The sequence below is a fragment of the Pelodiscus sinensis genome, chromosome 12 (assembly GCF_052426305.1).
Source record: "Pelodiscus sinensis isolate ZL-2025 chromosome 12, ASM5242630v1, whole genome shotgun sequence".
In the NCBI taxonomy this organism is placed as follows: Eukaryota; Metazoa; Chordata; order Testudines; family Trionychidae; genus Pelodiscus; species Pelodiscus sinensis.
Genome location: NC_143063.1, coordinates 28496710 through 28517190, shown reverse-complemented (window position 1 = coordinate 28517190; position 20481 = coordinate 28496710). Strand labels below are relative to the sequence as shown.

General features: G+C 41.8%; 1 protein-coding gene across 1 annotated transcript in view; it reads left to right on the top strand.

Annotated features, from left to right (window-relative positions):
• The first annotated feature begins 3361 nt into the window (after window positions 1-3361).
• LOC102450325 (neural-cadherin-like) overlaps window positions 3362-20481 on the top strand; it is a 78102-nt gene continuing 60982 nt past the window's right edge. Inside the window, exons 1-6 of the mRNA XM_075940140.2 lie at window positions 3362-3559; window positions 4289-4514; window positions 6117-6321; window positions 7971-8082; window positions 9946-10195; window positions 16230-16372. Coding sequence (XP_075796255.2) covers window positions 3433-3559; window positions 4289-4514; window positions 6117-6321; window positions 7971-8082; window positions 9946-10195; window positions 16230-16372 — 1063 coding nt within the window. The 5' untranslated portion in view covers window positions 3362-3432. The remainder of the gene's footprint in view (window positions 3560-4288; window positions 4515-6116; window positions 6322-7970; window positions 8083-9945; window positions 10196-16229; window positions 16373-20481) is intronic.

The window sequence follows — 20481 nt, the reverse complement described above, 5'->3', positions numbered from 1 at the left end:
CGCTGTGTGCTAGAACACAGAGGAAGGAACTGTGATCCTCTACATGGAATTCTTCTCAACTATGGTCAGGAATCCAGCCAAGCTCTTAGCTAGGGTTGCTCTAGCTAGGCGATAGTATTCATTCCTAAATCCAAGTTTCATGTTTTTATGTGATTCTGGATTTATGCATAGGTTAACTAAACCACACTTTGGGGCCTCTAAACAGAAAAAATATACTAGTTTTTAGTTTCATCTTTGCCTAAATACTGGTAAATATGCAAATATAAAATTTTATTATTTCTGTTTTCATTGTCCTTTCTGTTAGAATATTATACATTTTTAGGTACTGCTGTGGGGCCTCTTAAATTTGATATAGTTTAGAGCCTCAGCATGTCTTAATTTGGCCCTCATATTCTTAACTGCCTTTATTTGGAGTATATCTTCTATAGTTGGTAGCTTTGGCTCCATATATAATTTAATATCAGTTTCAGAACTAGGAGGTCCAAGTGAAATTAATAGTGAGTAGGTTAAAACAAACTAAAGGAAGTTTTTCTTCTCATTGCGCACAGTTAACCTGTGGAACCAGTTAACAGGATTCAAAAAAGAACTAGATACATTCATGGAGATTAGGTTCATCAATACTTATTTGTGTCCCTAGCATTTGTTGTCAGAGGCTGGAAATGGATGACAGGAGAGGGATCACTTGATGATTACCTGTTTCTGTTCACTCCCTTTGGGGCACCTTGGATTAGCCACTCTCAGAAGACAGGCTACTGTGATATATGAACCTTTGTTCTGACCCAGTAGGGCCATTCTTATGTTCATATATGATAACTGGGATAATTTATTTTTTAGTTGAAATATGAAATTAGGTGCATAATATAAGCAATAAAAGAGACAAATTGGTTTTATATCAGGAATCTGAACCCTTATGTAATTTGCCTTTGTGAATACAGAAGATGACAATTAAAAACTGTGCTCAGAATTAACAGATTTTCTTCACTTCAATGTTCATTGCTCTTTGGAAAGAAGACACTTTGTCCTCAGTTACGCTTGTAAAACTCAGTTTGGTTTTACAGGTTTAACTAAGAGAAGAACTAGTCCCACTATGTTCTGTGAGACCTAGCAACAGAACACTTATTTATATGGAGGGAGTTTTCTTGGAAAGGGCAGAAAATTCTCTGAGGTCATGATGGGTTAAGATTCTTGGAAGCTATTACTAAGAAACTTAAATTTGACATTGTTAATCAAAGCACCAAGGAATTTTCTTTCCTACAATCTACTTACTGGTTGTTTATAGATGGCAGATTATGATAGAGTGTGCTAAATATGCCACTTGGCATCACCAGAGCTTAATTATGAAAAGCTCTGTATAGTTTGCAACAGGCTTTAAATTGTGATGTGCAAGATGTATTAGTACTGCTTTAGTAAGAGATATATCCATAAAATGCGTAATTCAGACAAAAGCCATTTGCTATAGAGTCAGAAACTCTGTACTTTTTGGAGTGGGTAACATTGCAGCCAACAGAGTGTGGAGGAGAGAATGAATTCTGTTGTCCTAAATGAAATGGCAGACCTTGCTAGGATAATATTGTGTCTCAGTGAGATAACACTGTTTATAAGATTATAAGAATCTGGTAACACTTTAGAGTACTAAATACTTAGCTCAAACTTGATTGATGGTTATTTTAAGTTTACTACGTGAAATGCTTTTAAAGTTGTCCCTAATTGTTTACGAGGCTCTTGATCTATTTCTTGCAGCACTGAATGTTTAAAAAATGAAGAAAATATTCTGAAATTACTGGACACAATATCAAGAGACCATTTTTAGACATATGCAGTTGTCTGCTTTGGGCTCATGTCTTGCTCTGATATCTGTATTTTATCTCTGAGGCTATGTCTACACTGCCTTTTTTCGTGGCAGAAGATATTCAAATCGTGCGCTCATTTGCATATCTTCTGCCAATCCTTTTTGCGGAAGAGGTTTTGCCGCTAAAAAGCCCTGTGTAGACGGGGCCATTTGTCAGAAAAAAAACCTTTTGCGCAAGATCCCTTATTCCTCAAAACTTCAAAAAATGAGGTTTACCAGATCTTGCGCAAAAGGCATTGGCTGTCGGCCCCACCCCCAGAGACTACAGAATAGTTGACTAACCAATAAGAATTCTTGAGGCTACTCAACTATTCAATTAACTGATATTTAACATCCCTAGTCCCCAGGCTGGTAAGTACTGGCTACATTTTTTTCAAGATCAGGGTACATCTTGCCATCAGTCATACCAAGAAGTGGATTTAGAATCTCCCAAAGAGAAAGCAGTTCTATTTAACACTGCTTAGTGTCAACTTCGAATCACTGAAGATAGTTAAGAGTTGTAATGTATATTAGTTCAGTAAGTATATTTCTGTATGACGTTGGTTGATATTGGTAACAATAATAAGGAAAAAATTTTAGAAATAGAAATATCTGGGGCAAGTATTTATATATTACAAGAATGTATGGATTTGTTCATCAGTTTATCAGTAACTGGTGGAGAAGCTCTTCTTTGCTTTCCTTTGAGCTGGGATTCCAGTGCTGTCCCTGTGTTCTGTGTTCAACATAATTTTTCACAAAAAGTATTTTCCATTTTATTCATCTCTAACATTTACTTTTGAGGTTCAGGCACTGCAAAGTTTAGAACAGTTTCTTGTATCTGAAAATATTTTCCTTTTTTGTCACAGTTTGAGTGCTGATGTGAGTCGCTATTTCAAGAGTTCTAATACTTTCATTGGCTGGGTAGATGGTGACAGAGATGTAGCTAGTTCATAACAAGTTATCTATTTTCTCTTTGTGGATTATAGGATGGTTCCATTTTTGTTTTAAAAAAATCAATTTTATTGTCATGAAAGGTAAAAATCTGATTAGTCTTTCACTGACATTGAAAACTTGTAAAATCAGTAAGTATAGTAGAGCTGATTAAAAGGGCAGAGAAATTTTTTGTAGAAATTTCAGATTTTTGAAAATTTCCTATCACTGTAAACAACGGCAGAAAACATTTCTTGAAAAATGTTTATAAAATTTTTCTTAGAAAATTCTTGAAGAGTCAAAATTATTGACCATTCTAACCATTATATACTGTCAATATGAACCTGATTCTGTAGTTGGATTGAGTATTGTGTCCTAATGGACACCCATTGAAGTCAGTGGCTCTCCTCACAGATATAGGAGTCCATCTGCATGCTGTCAGTTGTAGATCGGAGCCCACAAAATAATTTTTTTCTATTACATTTTATTCTATATTCCTAAATAGTCCTAGGAATGAAATTTAGGAAGAATACTATCTCACAGTTATTTTCAGTGGCTATAGTTAGAAAGCTAAGTATGACTTTGTTTTTCTGTTAATGTCAGGAAAGGAATGGTACTTGCTGCGTTTAGAACTTATTGTGACAGATGTGAATGACAATGCACCTGAATGGGTGATGAATCCTTTCCCGTTCTTGGCTGTGGTATCTCCTAAAGCTGCAGGAGGAACTAAAGTGTATAAGCTTCTTGCTGTGGATAGAGATGAAGGAATCCATGGAGCTGTAGAATACTTTCTCTTGGAAGGTAAGTTAGTTATATGTACATATGTGCACGTACACATACACATAATCACTACCTTTGTTTCTTCCTCTCCATCCCTAAGTCCTTCTGATGGAGCTCATCCACTGGATCTCCTGTAGCATAAGTTAGCTTGAAGTGAGTGTGCAGACTCAGTGGTAATCTCTCATCTGCTAGAGGGGCTCTCAAGAAACTGCAGCAATACAGGCAGTCCCCGGGTTACGTACAAGATAGGGACTGTAGGTTTGTACTTAAGTTGAATTTGTATGTAAGTCGGAACTGGTACATATTGTAGGGGAAACTCTAGCCAAACATTTCTCCAGAGCTCAGTTTTATTCTCCCACACCTCACTTCCCTCAGTCCTTTATTCTCAAGCTGAGGTGTCTGCTGAGAAAAGCCGCTCTGTGTCTCTCTGGTCTGCTGGGAGGGGGGAGGGGGCGCTAGCTTCGCGTCTCCCTGGTCTGCTGGGGGGAAGCAGCTAGTGCGGGGTTGCCTCACCCCGTTTGTAAGTAGGGATCTGATGTAAGTCGGATCCATGTAACCCGGGGACTGCCTGTAGTTTAAAACTGACAACCTTGAGCAGAAGGCTATGACAGCCCTAGCAATGAATTGGTTTCTCGAGAGTAGCCAGGGATTTTTTTCCAGATAGGAGTTTCTAGTAGGAGCTATTCTCCCAATTTTACTCCAGTAAAAAAATTACCTAACAATAGTCTCTGGGTTTATATTTCTACTTAGGTGGAGAAGACAGATTTGAGGTTGAGAAGGACAGTGGCTGGATTAAAACAACAGGATTGCCACTAGTGAAAGACAGAGAATACCTACTAACTGTGTTAGCAGCAGATAAACTTGGTAATAAAGGGTCTCCTGCTTCTGTTTCTGTGATTGCGGGGCTTCGACCACCACGGTTTACCAACATGTCATATGTTGTGTATGTTCCTGAAAACACGCTCCAGGGAAAATCGTAAGTACCTGTTAAAAGTCATAGTAATACCGGTTAATATCAGGGGTTATAGCACAAGCTTAACTGTGATATCATCACCCAGAAGCCTTCACATTATTTGCAGATGACAAATAAATATGATGATTGGCAATAGATATCCTGGAGAGAGGAGTGTCTGAGAGAGAAAAAGTTTGATTAATTTACTTTGTAGCCATCACAAATAACTGGGCATGTATATTAAAGTACTAAAGCTGCTGCATACTGAAATGGGAACACTAAAAGAAGGTAGGTGTGCCTGGGCATTATCAAAGTGCATTTGCCCCAGTCTAAAAGAGCAATTGCACTTTCTAGAGGATTAAAACAAAACCACATCAGCCATCTTAGTAAAATATTTGCAATGTAATCATTTATGATTTACTGGAAGATGTAATGTTTTTGTCTCCATTTCATGCAAATTAAAACCTTGATCCTGCTGCTCCTTTAAGCTTTGGGGATCTTCAACAAAGCTCTTAGCACCTTGAAGGATCAGGCAACAAATGGCTAAGGGATATATTTTCTATTTGAAATAGTATGTTTTTTCTCTGATTTTTCTTCTTTTAAATATGTATTAAATATCTACACAGTTGCAGATGGCCACAAACCTCAACAGAATCAGCACCAACAACATGCACTAACAAAAAAGATCAAATTGAAAGTTAAAAAATTGAAGATATTTTAGGACAACATTACCCAATTTTGAAAATCAACAGGCTTCCATAATACTAATAAAAGTTCTGATCCACAGTTCTGGGAACTTGTATTAAAAGACTTTAACGTTAAAGGTTCTCTCATATAAATACATTGGACCCTGTTAAAAACTAAATGGGTCTCTAGTAGCTGACTGTGGTTGAGTGAAGTAGTGTGTTACTTTGACTCAGTTACTTCCCTAGTGAAGTCAGTACATGACCCCCATCGACTTTATTGGAAACAAGATTGTGCCATACTAGAATAAAGAATCTCACTTTTATCTTTTAAGGCTTTTCATATGGCCTTAGATCTTATATATACTGTATTACTGACCTGCTTTTTTCTTTTACAGTTAGCTCCTCAAATATTAAGCTCCTCTGATGAGGACAGGAAATTAATTGTTTCCTTATTAGGCTGTATCCTTGGCTCTTGATTTAACTTTATTTCCTGATCTGAAAATCATTGCACCATATTGTCAAGAAAGCAGACTAAGCAAATTCAGTTAAAACTAAAATAAAGTCCTCCCTTTCTAGCCTGACTAGATTGTCAATTATTAATATATCCTATTTCTAAGGTTCCCAGCTCTTAACCTGTTTTGCCTTTAAGATAGCAGGTCTGAGGAACATTTTATAAAAATAGCATCCAGTCGCATAGTCTTAGACACAATCCTCACATACTTGGTGAGTTTTGCTCACATCAAGCATGCAGAACTGGGTATGCGGTTTATTGTATCTTTTACCATATTCTGCTGTTTCAGAATTTTAATACTCAACATCACAATATTAGGAAAACAAATATAAGAGGTTTGTTTTTGTGGATAAGAACTTCAGAGAGGAAAATAGGAATTTTGTGTTGATGCCTTTTCTCTTTGCCTTTTTGCTTTTCATTGTTATCCAGGTTTCTTACAGTCTCTGCTTTGTCATATCAAAATAAATCCCTGAACTACAATTTACTAACTGATCCTAGTGGGCTCTTCAGTATCCATCAGGCAACAGGAGAGATCAGCTTGACTCGGAGTGTGGATTATGAAAGCGACCAACACCAATACTTGCTTCTGGTCAAAGCAACAGAAAGTCCACAGGAGTTTAGTAGTATAGTTGAGGTAAAGCTACACCTTTCTCCGTTTTTTCCCCTGATTTTCCTGCATTTTATCCAGGTTCTTCCCGCTTTAATTCCCATCCCCTCCTTTCTTCCTCACTTTCCATCCCACTGCACTCCTAATCTTTGTGTTGTATCCTTCTCTCTGGACCTTGGTCTTTACTTGGGAGTTATTTTGAAATAACTCCCCTTATTTTGAAATAACATGCGGAGCATCCACTCTATCAAGCCTGTTATTTCATAATAACTCCTGCTTTTCATGAGGAATAACGCCTATTTCAGAATTGCTATTTTGAATTAGCGTGAGTGTAGACACTCCCCTGCTGTTATTTTGAAATAATTGTCCTCCAGAGGCCTCTCACAGTGTACTTGTGGCCACTCTGGCGACTCCTGACAACTCCAATGCTCCCCCTCTCCTGCAGAACTTAAAGCTGCAGGCAGAAAGGAAAGGACTTGTGGCATGAGGAGAGCTTTGACAGCCCTGTGCCACACAGCACCCATCCCATGAGCCATGGCTAACCTCAGCGCTCCCTCTGTGCCCCCGACAGCTGCCAGGACTCCCGCAGCACCCTTGGTGGCCACTGGCCAGGGACAAAAGACGGCAGCAGCCTGGATTGGTGTAGAGATCCTAGACCTCATTCAGGATCTCCGCACCAGAAGGCGGAATGCAGATGTCTACGGCCATATGGCTGACAGCCTGACAGAGAAGGGACATGTGTGGACCTTCAACCAGGTCTGCATGGAAATCAAAGCGCTCCTGAAATGATCTGTTCTTGTAAGATTCTTCCTTCCTTTTCAGGGGCTCAGTTTCCTGCCTCTGCACAATTCCTAGCCCTTGCCTGCTCATATGGGAAGAAATATCAACAGTCCAGACCTGATATCAGTCTCCTTATTCTAAACTGCATGCATAGCATGATGTACATTTTATACCATTTTAATGTAAAAAACAGAGTATGTGAACACAGAATGATTTTTATCTTAAAAAATGGGGAGAAATCTTATAAAAATAAAAGAATGGTAATTTTAATGCATATATTGTATCTGAGGGTATGTCTACACTACCCTCCTAGTTCGAACTAGGAGGGTAATGTAGGCATACCGCACTTGCAAATGAAGCCCGGGATTTGAATTTCCCGGGCTTCATTTGCATAAGCGGGGCGCCGCCATTTTTAAAACCCCGCTGGTTCGAACCCCGTGCAGCGCGGCTACACGGGGCACGAACTAGGTAGTTCGAACTAGGCTTCCTAGTTCAAACTACCATTACTCCTCGTGGAAATAATAAGAATGTATTGAAGGATATAACAGTGGAAAAACTGGAAAAAATGCAAAGAAAATGGAGAATCCACTTGCCCTGCAATTAAATAGGAAAAAAACTGTCAACGTTCACGTGGAAAAAAATGGAAAAATCTTGCAGTAGAAGAATTTTTGGATATGACAGTTGCCACTACTTAAGAATTTCTGTCTAACATAAAAACGGTTCTTAGCAGGAAATGAACAATCTAACAAAAATGGCTTTCCCAATGGGTTATAGCTTCTGAAATCCACTAAGAAGATTATTTTTGGAACATCCTTGCATCCAATATATCTATACAAGTGAAGACATTGCTTTGATCCACTTTGATATTACTTAATGCTCTCATCTCTTCCATTCAGGTTTTGGTTGTAATCACAGATGAGAATGATTGTGCCCCAGAATTCCAGCAATCAATCTACAGCAAAGACAATGTTCCTGAAACAGTTCCCATGACAACTGTGCTTCTGCAAGGTAAGTGCTTTTAAAACTGTTCACTACAGTCAATAGGAAAATTGTTTTCTGCTGCTAATTAAAATTTTCTTCCTGAAGCACAAAGTGCCAATTCCAGTGTGGGATGTGCAACAGCTTTGAGGAGGTACTTGGCACCTTGCAGAATTGGTTCTACTCTATGCATAGCTGAAAGGAGTTGGTGAGGATGCAGGGGGAAAGAAAGGAAATAAATCTTTTTATAGGATTATGAAGTGGCAGTACAGATGCTGTGGATGCTATCAGCGGCTGATTTAGGACAGGGCGAGCGGGGCAGTTGCCCCGGGCCCCGCGCTTCCTGAGGCCCCACGCATGCGCTGTGGCGCCACAGCACATGCGCCGTGCCAAAGGGGGGCCCCCGTGAACTATCGCTGCCTGGGGCCCCACGGCGCTGCCTGGGGCCCCGCAGCACTCTCATCTGCCCCTGGCTGCTATTACTGCCTCATGGTTGCAGTCGCCCTGCAGCTGCTGTGCCCCTCTTTCTGTTCAATATCTTCATCAATGATTTAGATATTGGCATAGAAAGTACACTTATTAAGTTTGCAGATGACACCAAGCTGGGAGGGGTTGCGACTAATCTGGAGGATAGGGTCATAATTCAAAATGATCTGGACAAATTGCAGAAATGGTCTGAGGTAAACAGGATGAAGTTTAATAAAGACAAATGCAAAGTGTTCCACTTAGGAAGGAACAATCAGTTTCACACATACAGAATGGGAAGTGATTGTCTAGAAAGGAGTACGGCAGCAAGGGATCTAGGAGTTATAGTGGACCACAAGCTGAATATGAGTCAGCAGTGTGAAGCTGTTGCAAAAAAAGCAAACATGATTCTGGGATGCATTAACCTATATGTTGTGAGCAAGACACGAGAAATCATTCTTCCGCTCTACTCTGCGCTAGTTAGGCCTCAGGTGGAGTATTGTGTCCAGTTCTGGGCACCGCATTTCAAGAAAGATGTGGAGAAATTGGAGAGGGTCCAGAGAAGAGCAATAAGAATGATTAAAGGTCTAGAGAACATGACCTATGAAGGAAGGCTGAAAGCATTGGGTTTATAAAGGTATGTCTACACAGCAGTGTTATTTCAGAATAACTAGTGTTATTCTGAAATAGCAAAATGTGCATTGATACTACAAGCCTTTATTTTGAATGTCAAGTTGGAGGACTTCTTACTCTAACTTATGGTAACCCTTATTTTATGAGGAGTAAGAGAAGTCAAAGGAAGAATGTTCTTCCTTCAACTTCCTGCCATGTAGATAGCACCAAAAGTCAAATTAAGCAATTTCGACTTGAGCTACACAATTGACCTAACTGAAGTTGTGTAGCTTATTCCAACTTTAGCCCTGCTGTGTAAATGTACCCTAAAGTAGTAATGTATTAAGTTTATTCAAGAGTAGTCTAATTGATTTCTGTGCGACCACTCTTGTGTATGAAGTAAATCGTGTGTTTGCAGGACGTGGACCTGTTGGAAACAAAGTAAATTTGGGTCAACGGTGCAAATCAAGTGGGCATGAGCATATAAGTACCTACATGGGGAGAAGAGCTATTATCGTAGAGGGCTCTTTCGTGGAAGCATAACAATGTGTGGAAGTAGCCAAGCAATTAAATGCTTTACTTTGAAGGTTTACTTTTTTATATAAATATTGAAAACTTAAGTAAAAGATGTGCTTTCTTTACAGCTTGTTTTCAAACCATAGTTAATCACTACAAAATATACTATAGCCTGTACCACATGTTAAAATAAATGTCATTACTGTCATTTTTTACCATTCATTAATTCTTCTATTAAAATTTATCATTTTAATCTGTAGACCTTAATCTAGGAAGTGTCTTTTTCTTCTGCTTTAATAGTGACAGCCAGCGACTGTGATTCAGAAGAAAATGGTGAAATATTATATTACACTTTGAGTCCAGATTTTAGCATATCTTCACATGGTACTGTCTTCCCAGCAACACAATTGGACTACGAGCGGCCCAACCATCTTTATGAATTTATAATTATGGCTGTAGATAAAGGAGAAGATCCAAAGACTGGGACAGCAACTGTTAGAATCCGTGTTTCAAATGTGAACGATGAAGCACCTGGGTTTTCTCAGACAATGTAAATATATATGATGTTTTTAAAACTCTGTAAATATTGCTTTTATCTTTTTACTGTTGCCCTTTTGTCTTGATATCTACAAGTTATCACGATAACTGAGACATGGTCAGAAGGCCAGGTCTTCTTCTGGTTTAAATGGGCATAACTTCATCAAAATGAGTGGATTTACACTGATTTACACTGCACAAGGATCTGGCCCAGAAATGTCATACTCCCAGTAAAATGAATCCTTAAATTTGGGTCCTTTCCATGGAATTTAGAGTTGATTTCAAGCGATTGTGAGAAATGTTCTTTACTAATGAATCTCAATAATTCAAGTTAGTCTTGAAACTTATCATTCTTCCAGTATATAAGTCCTACCAGCTTAGAGTTCCATAGGTTGATTTAGACTTGATCACTTAAAAGTAATTTAGACTATACTCACCCTTATATATCACCTCTAAATTTGGTCCAGTAAATCTAAGCTGGTGTAACTCACACATCAATAGCCCGGAAGAGACAAGTGAAGCAAGAAAAGGAGTGAAGAGTAGCATTTAAAAACATCTATGCTAATGTTAACTGCCCCTTCTATCTTCTTCCAGCTCCTCATCAAATAAATCATACCAACACAGAATATTTTACATTCACTCACATATTGGCAAATTGGAGAAAGTAAGATTAATGGGGTCTGAATCCAAATTATATATCCTTAAATATTCCTTCAGAATTTGGCCCTGAGAGTCATCTTTCTTCATTGGAAGGCTACTTCAAATAGTAGCAACAAATATATTTAAAAAAAATAGAGGGAGACCTGAAATGAAGCCTCCTATTTAACATCTCCCTTCCTGAGTTTTTGTTTTTAATATTTGAATTCCTGCATTGAAAACAGGAGCCCTGGGCCTGGGTCAGATCTAAAATATGAAGTCATATTTTTTTTCTGGATATACAGGCAGTCCCCGGGTTACGTACAAGATAGGGACTGTAGGTTTGTTCTTAAGTTGAATCTGTATGTAAGTCGGAACTGGCGTCCAGATTCAGCCGCTGCTGAAACTGACCGCCAGTTCTGACTTACATACAGATTCAACTTAAGAACCCCAAGCTTCCCCAAGTCAGCTGCTGCTGAAACTGATGAGCGCTGATTCCAGGAAGCCTGGGGCAGAGCAACTCTGCCTCGGGCTTCCTGTAGTCAGCGCTGGTCAGTTTCAGCAGCGGCTGACTTGGGGACGCCTGGGGCAGAGCAGCTGGGGTGCTGCTGGGTTGCTCCAGTAGCACCGCTCCTCGGCGCTACTGGACCAACCCAGCAGCACCCCAGCTGCTCTGCCCCAGGCGTCCTGATTCAGCCACTGCTGAAACTGACCAGCAGCAGCTGAATCAGGACCTGGGGCAGAGCAGCTGGGGTGCTGCCGGGTTGGTCCAGTAGTGCCCAGAGCGGGTGCTGCAGGACCAATCCGCAGCGCCCCAGCTGCTCTGCTCCAGGGTCCAAAACAAAAACCTGGTCTGCTGGGGGGGGGCACACTATCCGCGTCCCCCCCCCAGCAGACCAGGGACACGGGGAGCAGAGCAGCAGCGGCAGCGGGGAGCTGCGCCCCCCGCGGCTGTGGCTTCAGTCCCGGTGCCTGTGGTCTGCTGGGGACGGTCCCCAGCAGACCACAGGCACCGGGTCTCAAGCGGCAGCAGCGGTGGTTCCCCGCGCTTCTGAGGCTTTGCTCTGGCCGCTGCTGCCGGTTCCCCGCGCTTCTGAGGCTTTGCTCCGCCGCTGCTGCTGCTTGCTCTGGCAAAGCCTCAGAAGCGCAGGAACCCGCCCGCTGCTGCCGCTTGAGTCCCGGTGCCTGTGGTCTGCTGGGGACGGTCCCCAGCAGACCACAGGCACCGGGTCTCAAGCGGCAGCAGCGGTGGTTCCCGCGCTTCTGAGGCTTTGCTCTGGCAAAGCCTCAGAAGCGCGGGAACCCGCTCGGTGCCCCTGGTCTGCTGGAGACGGTCTCCAGCAGACCAGGGGCACCGGAGCAGCTTACGAACGGGGCTTTCTCGCCCCGGAGCTCGCAGGTAGCAATCCGCTACCTCGACCTCCAGGGCGAGAAAGCCCCGTTCGTAAGTGCGGATCCGACATAAGTCGGATCCGCGTAAGTCGGGGACTGCCTGTATCCCAAGCTGATAGAAGTCTCAAGAGCAATTGTTGGCAAAACCTTTATTGATATATACAGGAATAACAACGAGACATTAATTTGTAGTGAGAAAAGGTTCAAGCATGTACATTTTACAAAAATAGTTTTATTTCCTAAAAATTCTTATTGAGAAGTTTTGTTATAGTCTTTATGGATTTGAAGCGATTTGTATAGAAATCTATGAATGGAAATACTGTCCAGCTTATATCTCAAACAAAGTGATTGATAAGTACCTCAGTTTCCAATTGTTCACTGGATCCACGTCAGTGGAATCATTGATTGCAGGACTGCATCATCAGTCCTAGTGTAGACAAATATTATGTTACTTTAGGCTTCAACCACTTCTGTACTCTACACATGCTAGATAGTTTACAGTTGTCATGTAAATTATATTCGTAGTAGAAAACATATTAACCAGAAGTGAAAACTCCCATTATTATAGAGAAGGTGTTGGAGACTATCCCCTATCCCTTCTCCCCACTTCCTGCCCTGCACAACTGCTGGCCAGAATCCTAGGGTACGTCTAGACTACAGGCTTCTGTCGACAGAAGTTTTGTCGACAGATACTGTCGACAAAACTTCTGTCGACAAAGCGCGTCCAGACTACATTGAGTTCTGTCGACAAAGCAAGCTGCTTTTGTTGACATGGTAGTCTGGACGCAAAGGACAGTTTCCATTCAATAACACCTTCTGTCGACAGAAACTCTGTCGACAGAAGGTGTTATTCCTCGTAAAATGAGGTTTACATACGTCGACAAAACTGCTGAGTTCTGTCGACGTTATGTCGACAGAACTCAGCGGTAGTGTGGACGCAGGTATAGTTTTGTCGACAAAAGTCCACTTTTGTCGACAAAACTCTGTAGTCTAGGCACACCCCTAATGAACAGTTGGAGTAGTCAGGGTGCAAGGTGGGTCAGAGGTGGCTGTGTGGGGAGATAGCAGTACATCATGTCCTGGGAGTCCAAACAGCAACTTTGTCCCTCCACATCCCAGCACTACTCCAGAGTGCATGGCAGACTCTTGCCCTTAATTAGACAGATTAGGGTTTGGAGATAATATTTTGTCGCACTAACTATTTTACTGAGTTGTTAAAGCAAAATGCTCAGTAGATGACTGAGTCCCAACTGATTACCTCAATATGGAAGAAGTCACAAGATAAATGTCAATAATAAATAAGTGGAATGCACTTACTCTCACCCAGCCCCATCTCCCATCAACACAGGGAATATTCTCCAGGCTTCAGTAAGCACAGTCCTCTTCAAACCTTGTATCTTACAAGTGTCTGAATCTGTGTCAAAAGCACTATAAGCTTACATGAAAGTTACAGATTCTGCAGTGGAATTCCCAGTTTACCACTGTCAAATTTTGACTTTTATGCATCAGCTTAAAAGTAGAAGTTGCTCAGAGCAAAGATCAGGAAGGGATTTTGATGGTGCCAAACTTGTGGTTTGTCTGAATACAACAAAAAAGCTTCTTGACAGGCTTTATAATATCTAAAGGTAATATGTGTCTTCACAATTTCCTATTTTGCTTCTTTCTAGTGAGCAGACAGCTGAGCGGAAACTAAAGATCCCTTAGATAGTTTTGCTGTGAAAAGAGTTGACCTTTGTAAAACAAAATTCGTAGTGGATGTCCAAATAGGGCTAATCCAGAATCTAATGACCGTGTTTCTTCAGAATCAGAACGTGTCTTTCCTCCCTTTTTTCTTTTAATAGTCCAGGTTATTAAATGCACATTGTCAAGGCTGACAGGCATACTAATTCATTATTCTCTTATTTCTCGTATCTTTTTGCAGAGTCTGAATAATTGTTTAATCTTATATATGGTTATTTTTTTAAACAAATGCTTCATAGTAGTACACGATTTTTTTTTAGAAAATGAGTGCTAGCACTCTTGATTTTGTGAACAGCTCTTTGTCAAATGAGAGCATATGCACAGCAAAATGAAAACAGGCTTCCTCTTTTAGTTTACCAGAGCATATTATAAAAAGTAAGCATTATATTTAATGATGAAAAATGCTTTCACATGAGGTTTTTTTACATCTGCCATCTATATAGCCATGACATACAAATGGAGATGAACATCAAGTCAAATTCTGCCCTCACATGAATGCATGCAATTTTTATTTAACTCATTTGGATGGAATGGGTGAAAGTGAGAACAGAAGTTCTCAGTGTTTCATGATCATTCCATGCTCTATAGACACAGTCTGAACACCTAAGTAAAAGGTGCTGAGCACTTGCAGGTGTTGCTCAGTACCTAAAAGATTAAGGCCCCAAATTCTTTAGCTTCTTTCCAAAAGCTGTTCTTTAACTCTCTATCAACATTCCAGATGAAAACTTTCATTTTGGTTTATTTTGCCCTTGCTCATGCATTCCTAGGTCTAAGGATGAACTTCAAGAATGTCCTCTGTTATAGAGTTCATCATGATCACCTATAGTTTAGTTCCTCTAATGACATTAATCTGCAGTTTATTTTATGCTCAATCATGGATCATGGCAGAAATACAAATCAAGATGATGATGTTCTTTTAGTGCTCTATTTAAATAGATTTATAGTCCAGTATAAATTTATAATTCTTAGCTCGAAGTTCTCTTTCTCCATAATTATATTATTCCTCAATTATGGGTTGCTGTAGGCTACCATTCTGTTTCATTTTGTCAGTTTTCTTCTTCTTTAGGACTTTTCTTGATGATTTGAACTTTTCTGCCCCATATTTAATGCTTGAAGTTGTCTGAGTTACAGTTCATTTAGTTTTCTGATATGAAGCGAAGACAGTGGCCCTGGGGTTTTGAATAGCTGAGCTAAACCAAAATAATGTATTTCCCTTATTGGGATGCATATTAAATGCTAACCTCCCCACAACCCTATGCCTATGTACCAATAAGTACACAAAAGTCAGTACATGTAAAACATAAGGGAAATTTTATCTTGAATTCAGTCTCTTTGCTTAGCAATATAAATGGCCCTCATTGCCATGGTATCTGAGTGTGGTTAATTTCATTTTGCTAATCTGGCCACGCTGAGGCTGATTCTGATCTCAGTGAATTAAGTGAAGTTACCCTAGATTTATATCAATGTCCTCTTCATTCTGTCATATTTTTGAGGGAGGAAGTTTTGTGTATTTTGAGCAAAAATTCTGGTGTACTCTAAATTGAGCGAGAGCTCAGATATGGAAAAAATTGTGATAATTTTACCTGAGGGATGAACTCTAATGTGTCCTGGTCCACTCTGCTTCCTGCCGCTCCATTGGCCAGGAACAGTGATCTACAGTCAATGGGAGCTACAATCGCCTGTACCTGCAGAGGCACAGGTAAATATAGTGGTGGTGACCCTCCTGGAACAAACCCTGATGAACTGTGTCCATTTTATTGCCCACTCTTGCCTTAGATAAACATTTGATCACAACTTGATGCTGTTCACTCTGTCAACACCAGGTATTCCTGAGGAACTATTTCAGATAAGTTATAACACCATGTTTTGGTTGCAGTTTTGGAGTGATAAGCAATGATGGTAACTTATGTACCCTGTCCCGATGTATCATGTATGGTACAATATAGCTTGACATTCATATGTCCATTCTTTATTTATTATGTGTAAAAATAAAATGGTGAACCCCATATTTCACCCAATCCTTGTTGAAGATAAAAAGTTTTTCCTAGAATTTTGCAAGGGAAATCTATTAAAGAGAAAAAGAAGAGTCTGCTAAAGATTTGATGTCCAACTTTTATTGTTTCACTAGTTAGCAAGGGTAGCTTTACTACATGATTTACTAAAATATAAGCCTCTACATTACATTTAAACAAATACAGCTCTGAAACAAACATTCAGTTGTACATATATTTTAATTTGACTTTTTCATCATATGTTGTAATTACTCTTCTTTTTAACAGCTACAGGAGTTTTGTTTCTGAAGATGCAGGCCCAAATACATTGATTGCTACAGTCAATGCTATAGATCCTGATGGTGATGGTGTGACTTATGACATTGTAGCAGGGAATCAAAAGGGAAACTTCGTTATTGATCCTCAGAAAGGTAACAATACATTTTCCATTGATATTCTGTCTGCCGTATTGACAATTTTCAGTTTATTTGCATACATGAGGGATTTGAACTGCCACAAAGAGCTTTAAGCCATGTTTACAGTTTTGATTTGATACTGAATATAGGAGAGGCTGTTTTCTTAGTTGATAACATTCTTGTGAGAAAAGACTAAATGGTGTAAAAAAGCATAACCTTCATACTATGATGTGCAAAGATATTGCACTATATTGTCTGATTTAGCATATGCTGGTACAAGTACATACCGTATATATTAATACTTCACGGTGCAGTGTTGAAGCAGGCAAAACTCTTGTTGACTTCTTGGAATGGGCTAAATGAAGGACTGAGTAAGGACTGCAAGGTCTGTGGTTTTATTGAACAGAATACTACCATATCCAGTACTTACACTGCTAATGTAGCCTTAAATCCCCCTTGTACTGACACTGTCCATTTATTTAAAGCTTGGTTATGTTCCAAAAAGAAAAGGGCCTAAGGAGTCTGCCTTCAGGCTCCCAATGACGTTAGATAATCATCTATCAAGGATGATCTAAATGGTGGTTGGTCCTGCTGTGAGGGCAGGGGACTGGACTTGATGATCTCTTGAGGTCCCTTCCAGTTCTAGTGTTCTATGATTCTGTGATGTTACACAAGACTATGTCTTATGGTTCAGACCCTCAGTATTCTGGCACACACAGGAATACCCCAACACAGGGTTGCCAAAACAGTCAGCAGAGGCACTGATAAGGAGAAGGAGAAAACTCTGGTACCTGTTGCGGCCTGAAGTGTAGAGATAATTCTGAGAAGAGATCAGTGGTAGGAATCAGAAAAAGCAGGCACTAGAGTACAACAGGACGGCTAACCTGGAGACAGGCATGGCTGTGGGGATCCAGCCATTAGAGTGACACCAGAAGGAGTAGGCTCTGTGAGGGCTGCAGTGGCATTCTTCAGCTGAGAAGACTTCAAAAGAGGAACAAGTGGCAGACTCAAGGAGCTCAAGCTATTTAACTTAACAAAGAGAAGGTGAAGGGGTGCTCTCAGACTCAGACTCAAGGAGAGAGTCGTGGTGTCATCACTGCTGTGTGGTATGCCATCCCCTTCTTGTACAAATCTGACTGGATCTTTCTGACGTTTCCTGTGCTCTTGCACACCCGCTAAAAAGGTTCAACTCGTCACATTTCTTGTAATGCTTTCCTAGTGCACGGTACTTCGTCTTTACCCGCTCATGCTGTCTCCCACAGCAAATGCTTCTTGTGATGGTGTGGCACCTTAGCCGCTGGTTCTCTTTGCTGTTGATCCAGCCTGTACTGCTGGGGTTGTAGTGCCTCCTAGGGCTTTCATTATCTTTATTTTGATTCTTCTGCTCCAGGGACCTTCAGACTAAGTTTCATGTCTGGCTGCTGGCTGTGCACTTCAGAGAACTCTCCAGATGTTTCATTAGCAAAGAGTGAATCTGAACACAGATTAATTTGAAAAAGTATTAAAACCTGTGCACACTCTGGCCATGTGTGAGTGCATTGATTTGTTCCAGCCCAACTCCACACATTCCCTGTTCCCTAGGGTCCCCTCAGTAAGAGTCACTCCAGCAAATATGGACTTTCTGACTCTAGTTCCCCTAACTGTGATAGCAACTTAAATCCCACTTGTGTCCTATCAGAGAATGTAAGTAATACTTGTATGTAGCCTTCACCTTGCACTTGTGAATTTCATTCCATTCTATGCGAGGGCTGCTCCAGACTAGTGCAACAGCTGATGGTAATCTCTTCAGAAAAGGGGCTGCATTGCTTTTTTTCTTGTGGGACAATTCATAATACACCTTCTTCACTTAATGGCCATGCCAATCTGAGCCACTATGCCTACAAGAAATCTTGCTGGGGCGATGCACCTTCCCTCTACCTTCTAAAGCAGGCGGTTGCTCAGTGCCACAACTTAACCCTTAATGTTCTTCTGAATTGGAGTCAGTGACCATGTTACTGAAAGAGTTATAATTCCTTCTCTGAAAACAGTAGTGTATAGGGAGCTGTGACTGTGCTAGCCCATTGGGGGCCCTAAGCAGGAATGTATCGTGGCTCCCTCACGACATATACTAACAAAGTGAATGGAGTCTCCTGGAGCTGCTAGAGGCCTTAAACAATTGCTTAGTATACTTATACTAGTGCTAGCTCTGAGTGGGAATTTTGCCACTGATTTCAGCAGGACTAGGATTTCACGCACAGACCATGGCACACTTCCTTTCAAAGTGAATTGACCAGTTCTTGGGCTCAGTACAAGTATAACGGGATGAAATTTAATGTCTGTGATATACAGGAAATAAGACTAAATGATCTAAAGGTTCTGTCTGGTCTTAAACTCTGTAGGCATGTCTACAGTACAGCGGTATTTAGAAATAATTCATGTCATTTCAAAATAACAAGGTGAGCATCCACAGAGCAAGCCCGGTATTTCAAAATTATTTAGAAATAACAGGCTTGTTATTTAGAAATAATAAACCCTCATTCTATGAGGAATAACGCCTATTTTGAAATAGCTATTATGAAATAAGGTGAGTGTGGATGCTGCAGTTGTGCTAATTTTGAAATAATTGGCCTCCAGGGCTTCTCACAGGTGCCTTGGTAGTCACTCTGTCCACATCAGTGTTCCTTCTAACCTGCGCAACAGCAAAGCTTCACAGGTGATTAATCAGTCCCGACCAGTCAGAGGCTCAGGGCTCCCTGCATGGAGCTGACTGACTGGGCGGGGCTGATTAATCACCTGTTAAGCTGTGCTGTAGTGCAGCTTAGAGAGAACACTGGACCACACCAATCAAAACTCTAGTTTTCCTTCCCTTGTAATCTTTAAAGGTGCAAGTAGAAGGGAGAAGGCTTGTGGCACCACACTGGCCCTGCCAGCGCTGTGCCACACCGCAGAACCCTGCACTCCCTTCCCTGATGTCATGGCAGACCCAGTGTTCCCACCAAGCTCCCTATGGCTGTAAGCAAGCTGGCAGCCACCTCTGAAGCCCCTGGCTAGGGGCAAAAGAGGGGGGCACCCTCCTGGATCTCATTGAAGTCTGGCGGGAGGAAACCAATATCCAGGATCTCTACACCAACAGGTGCAATGCCAAAGTCTATGGCCGAATGGCTGCCAGCCTGGCCCAGAAGGGTCACCACCAGACCCACGATCAGATTCGGAAGAAGGTCAAAGGACTCCAGCAGGCCTACATGAAGGCCAGGGAGGAAAGTTCTTGCTCTGGGGTGGGTACCTCACATGTGCTGCTACTTTGAGCAGCTGGATGCCATCCCGGGAGGGGAACAGGTCACCTCCTTCCTCCTTTCCCCGTCATGGACTCCGGCCTGGCCATGCCTGTCCTCAGCCTCCACGAGGGCGAGGCTGTGGAGAAGTAGGAGCACGAGGAGAAGGAGGCCAACACTGATAACATGCGCGCCAGCCAGGAGCTTATCTTCAGCCTGGAGCCTTTCCTCCTCCCTGCCCTGGATGTCTCCCAGGGCTTGGACGAGGCCGAGGAAGGCACTTCAGGTGAGTTCCATTATTTTCCCTAGACACACATGGGGGGAGGCAGTGAGCTGCAAGGGGCTGTGCACTCCTCACTTGTCCTCCTTGGCCTGGGGATCACACAGCAGCCTGTACATGTGGGTGCACATGGAGCGCCAGTCCAGAGCAGACAGCTCCATGAGCCTCTCACACAGGACCCTTGCGCTCCTTCTCGCAAAGTTCCTGGACAGGCCTGCCTTGCTCTGGACTCCATGATGGGACACCTTCCCACCATAAGCCACCACGAAGGAGGCTGGGGTCCTGGCAACACACAGCAGTGCAGCACATGGCACAGGCTCATGCCCACACTCTTGGGCAGCATCCACTCCTGGTCAAGTGTGGCGAGGTGGAGGACGCTGATCCCTTGCAGGGGAACCTACCGGGGAAGGAAGCAGAGGGGACCCACGTGCCATTCTTCCCAGAAACCTCCCCTATCACCTCCCCTATCACCCTCCTCCCCCACTCCAGCAGGCATGAGTCGAAGTCTTCTCCCTGTGGGAGTGCCAAACTCGGCGTGTGCCAGGACAAAGAGGGAAGCCGAGTTGCCCTCTCTCTTGCCTCCCACCCACAGG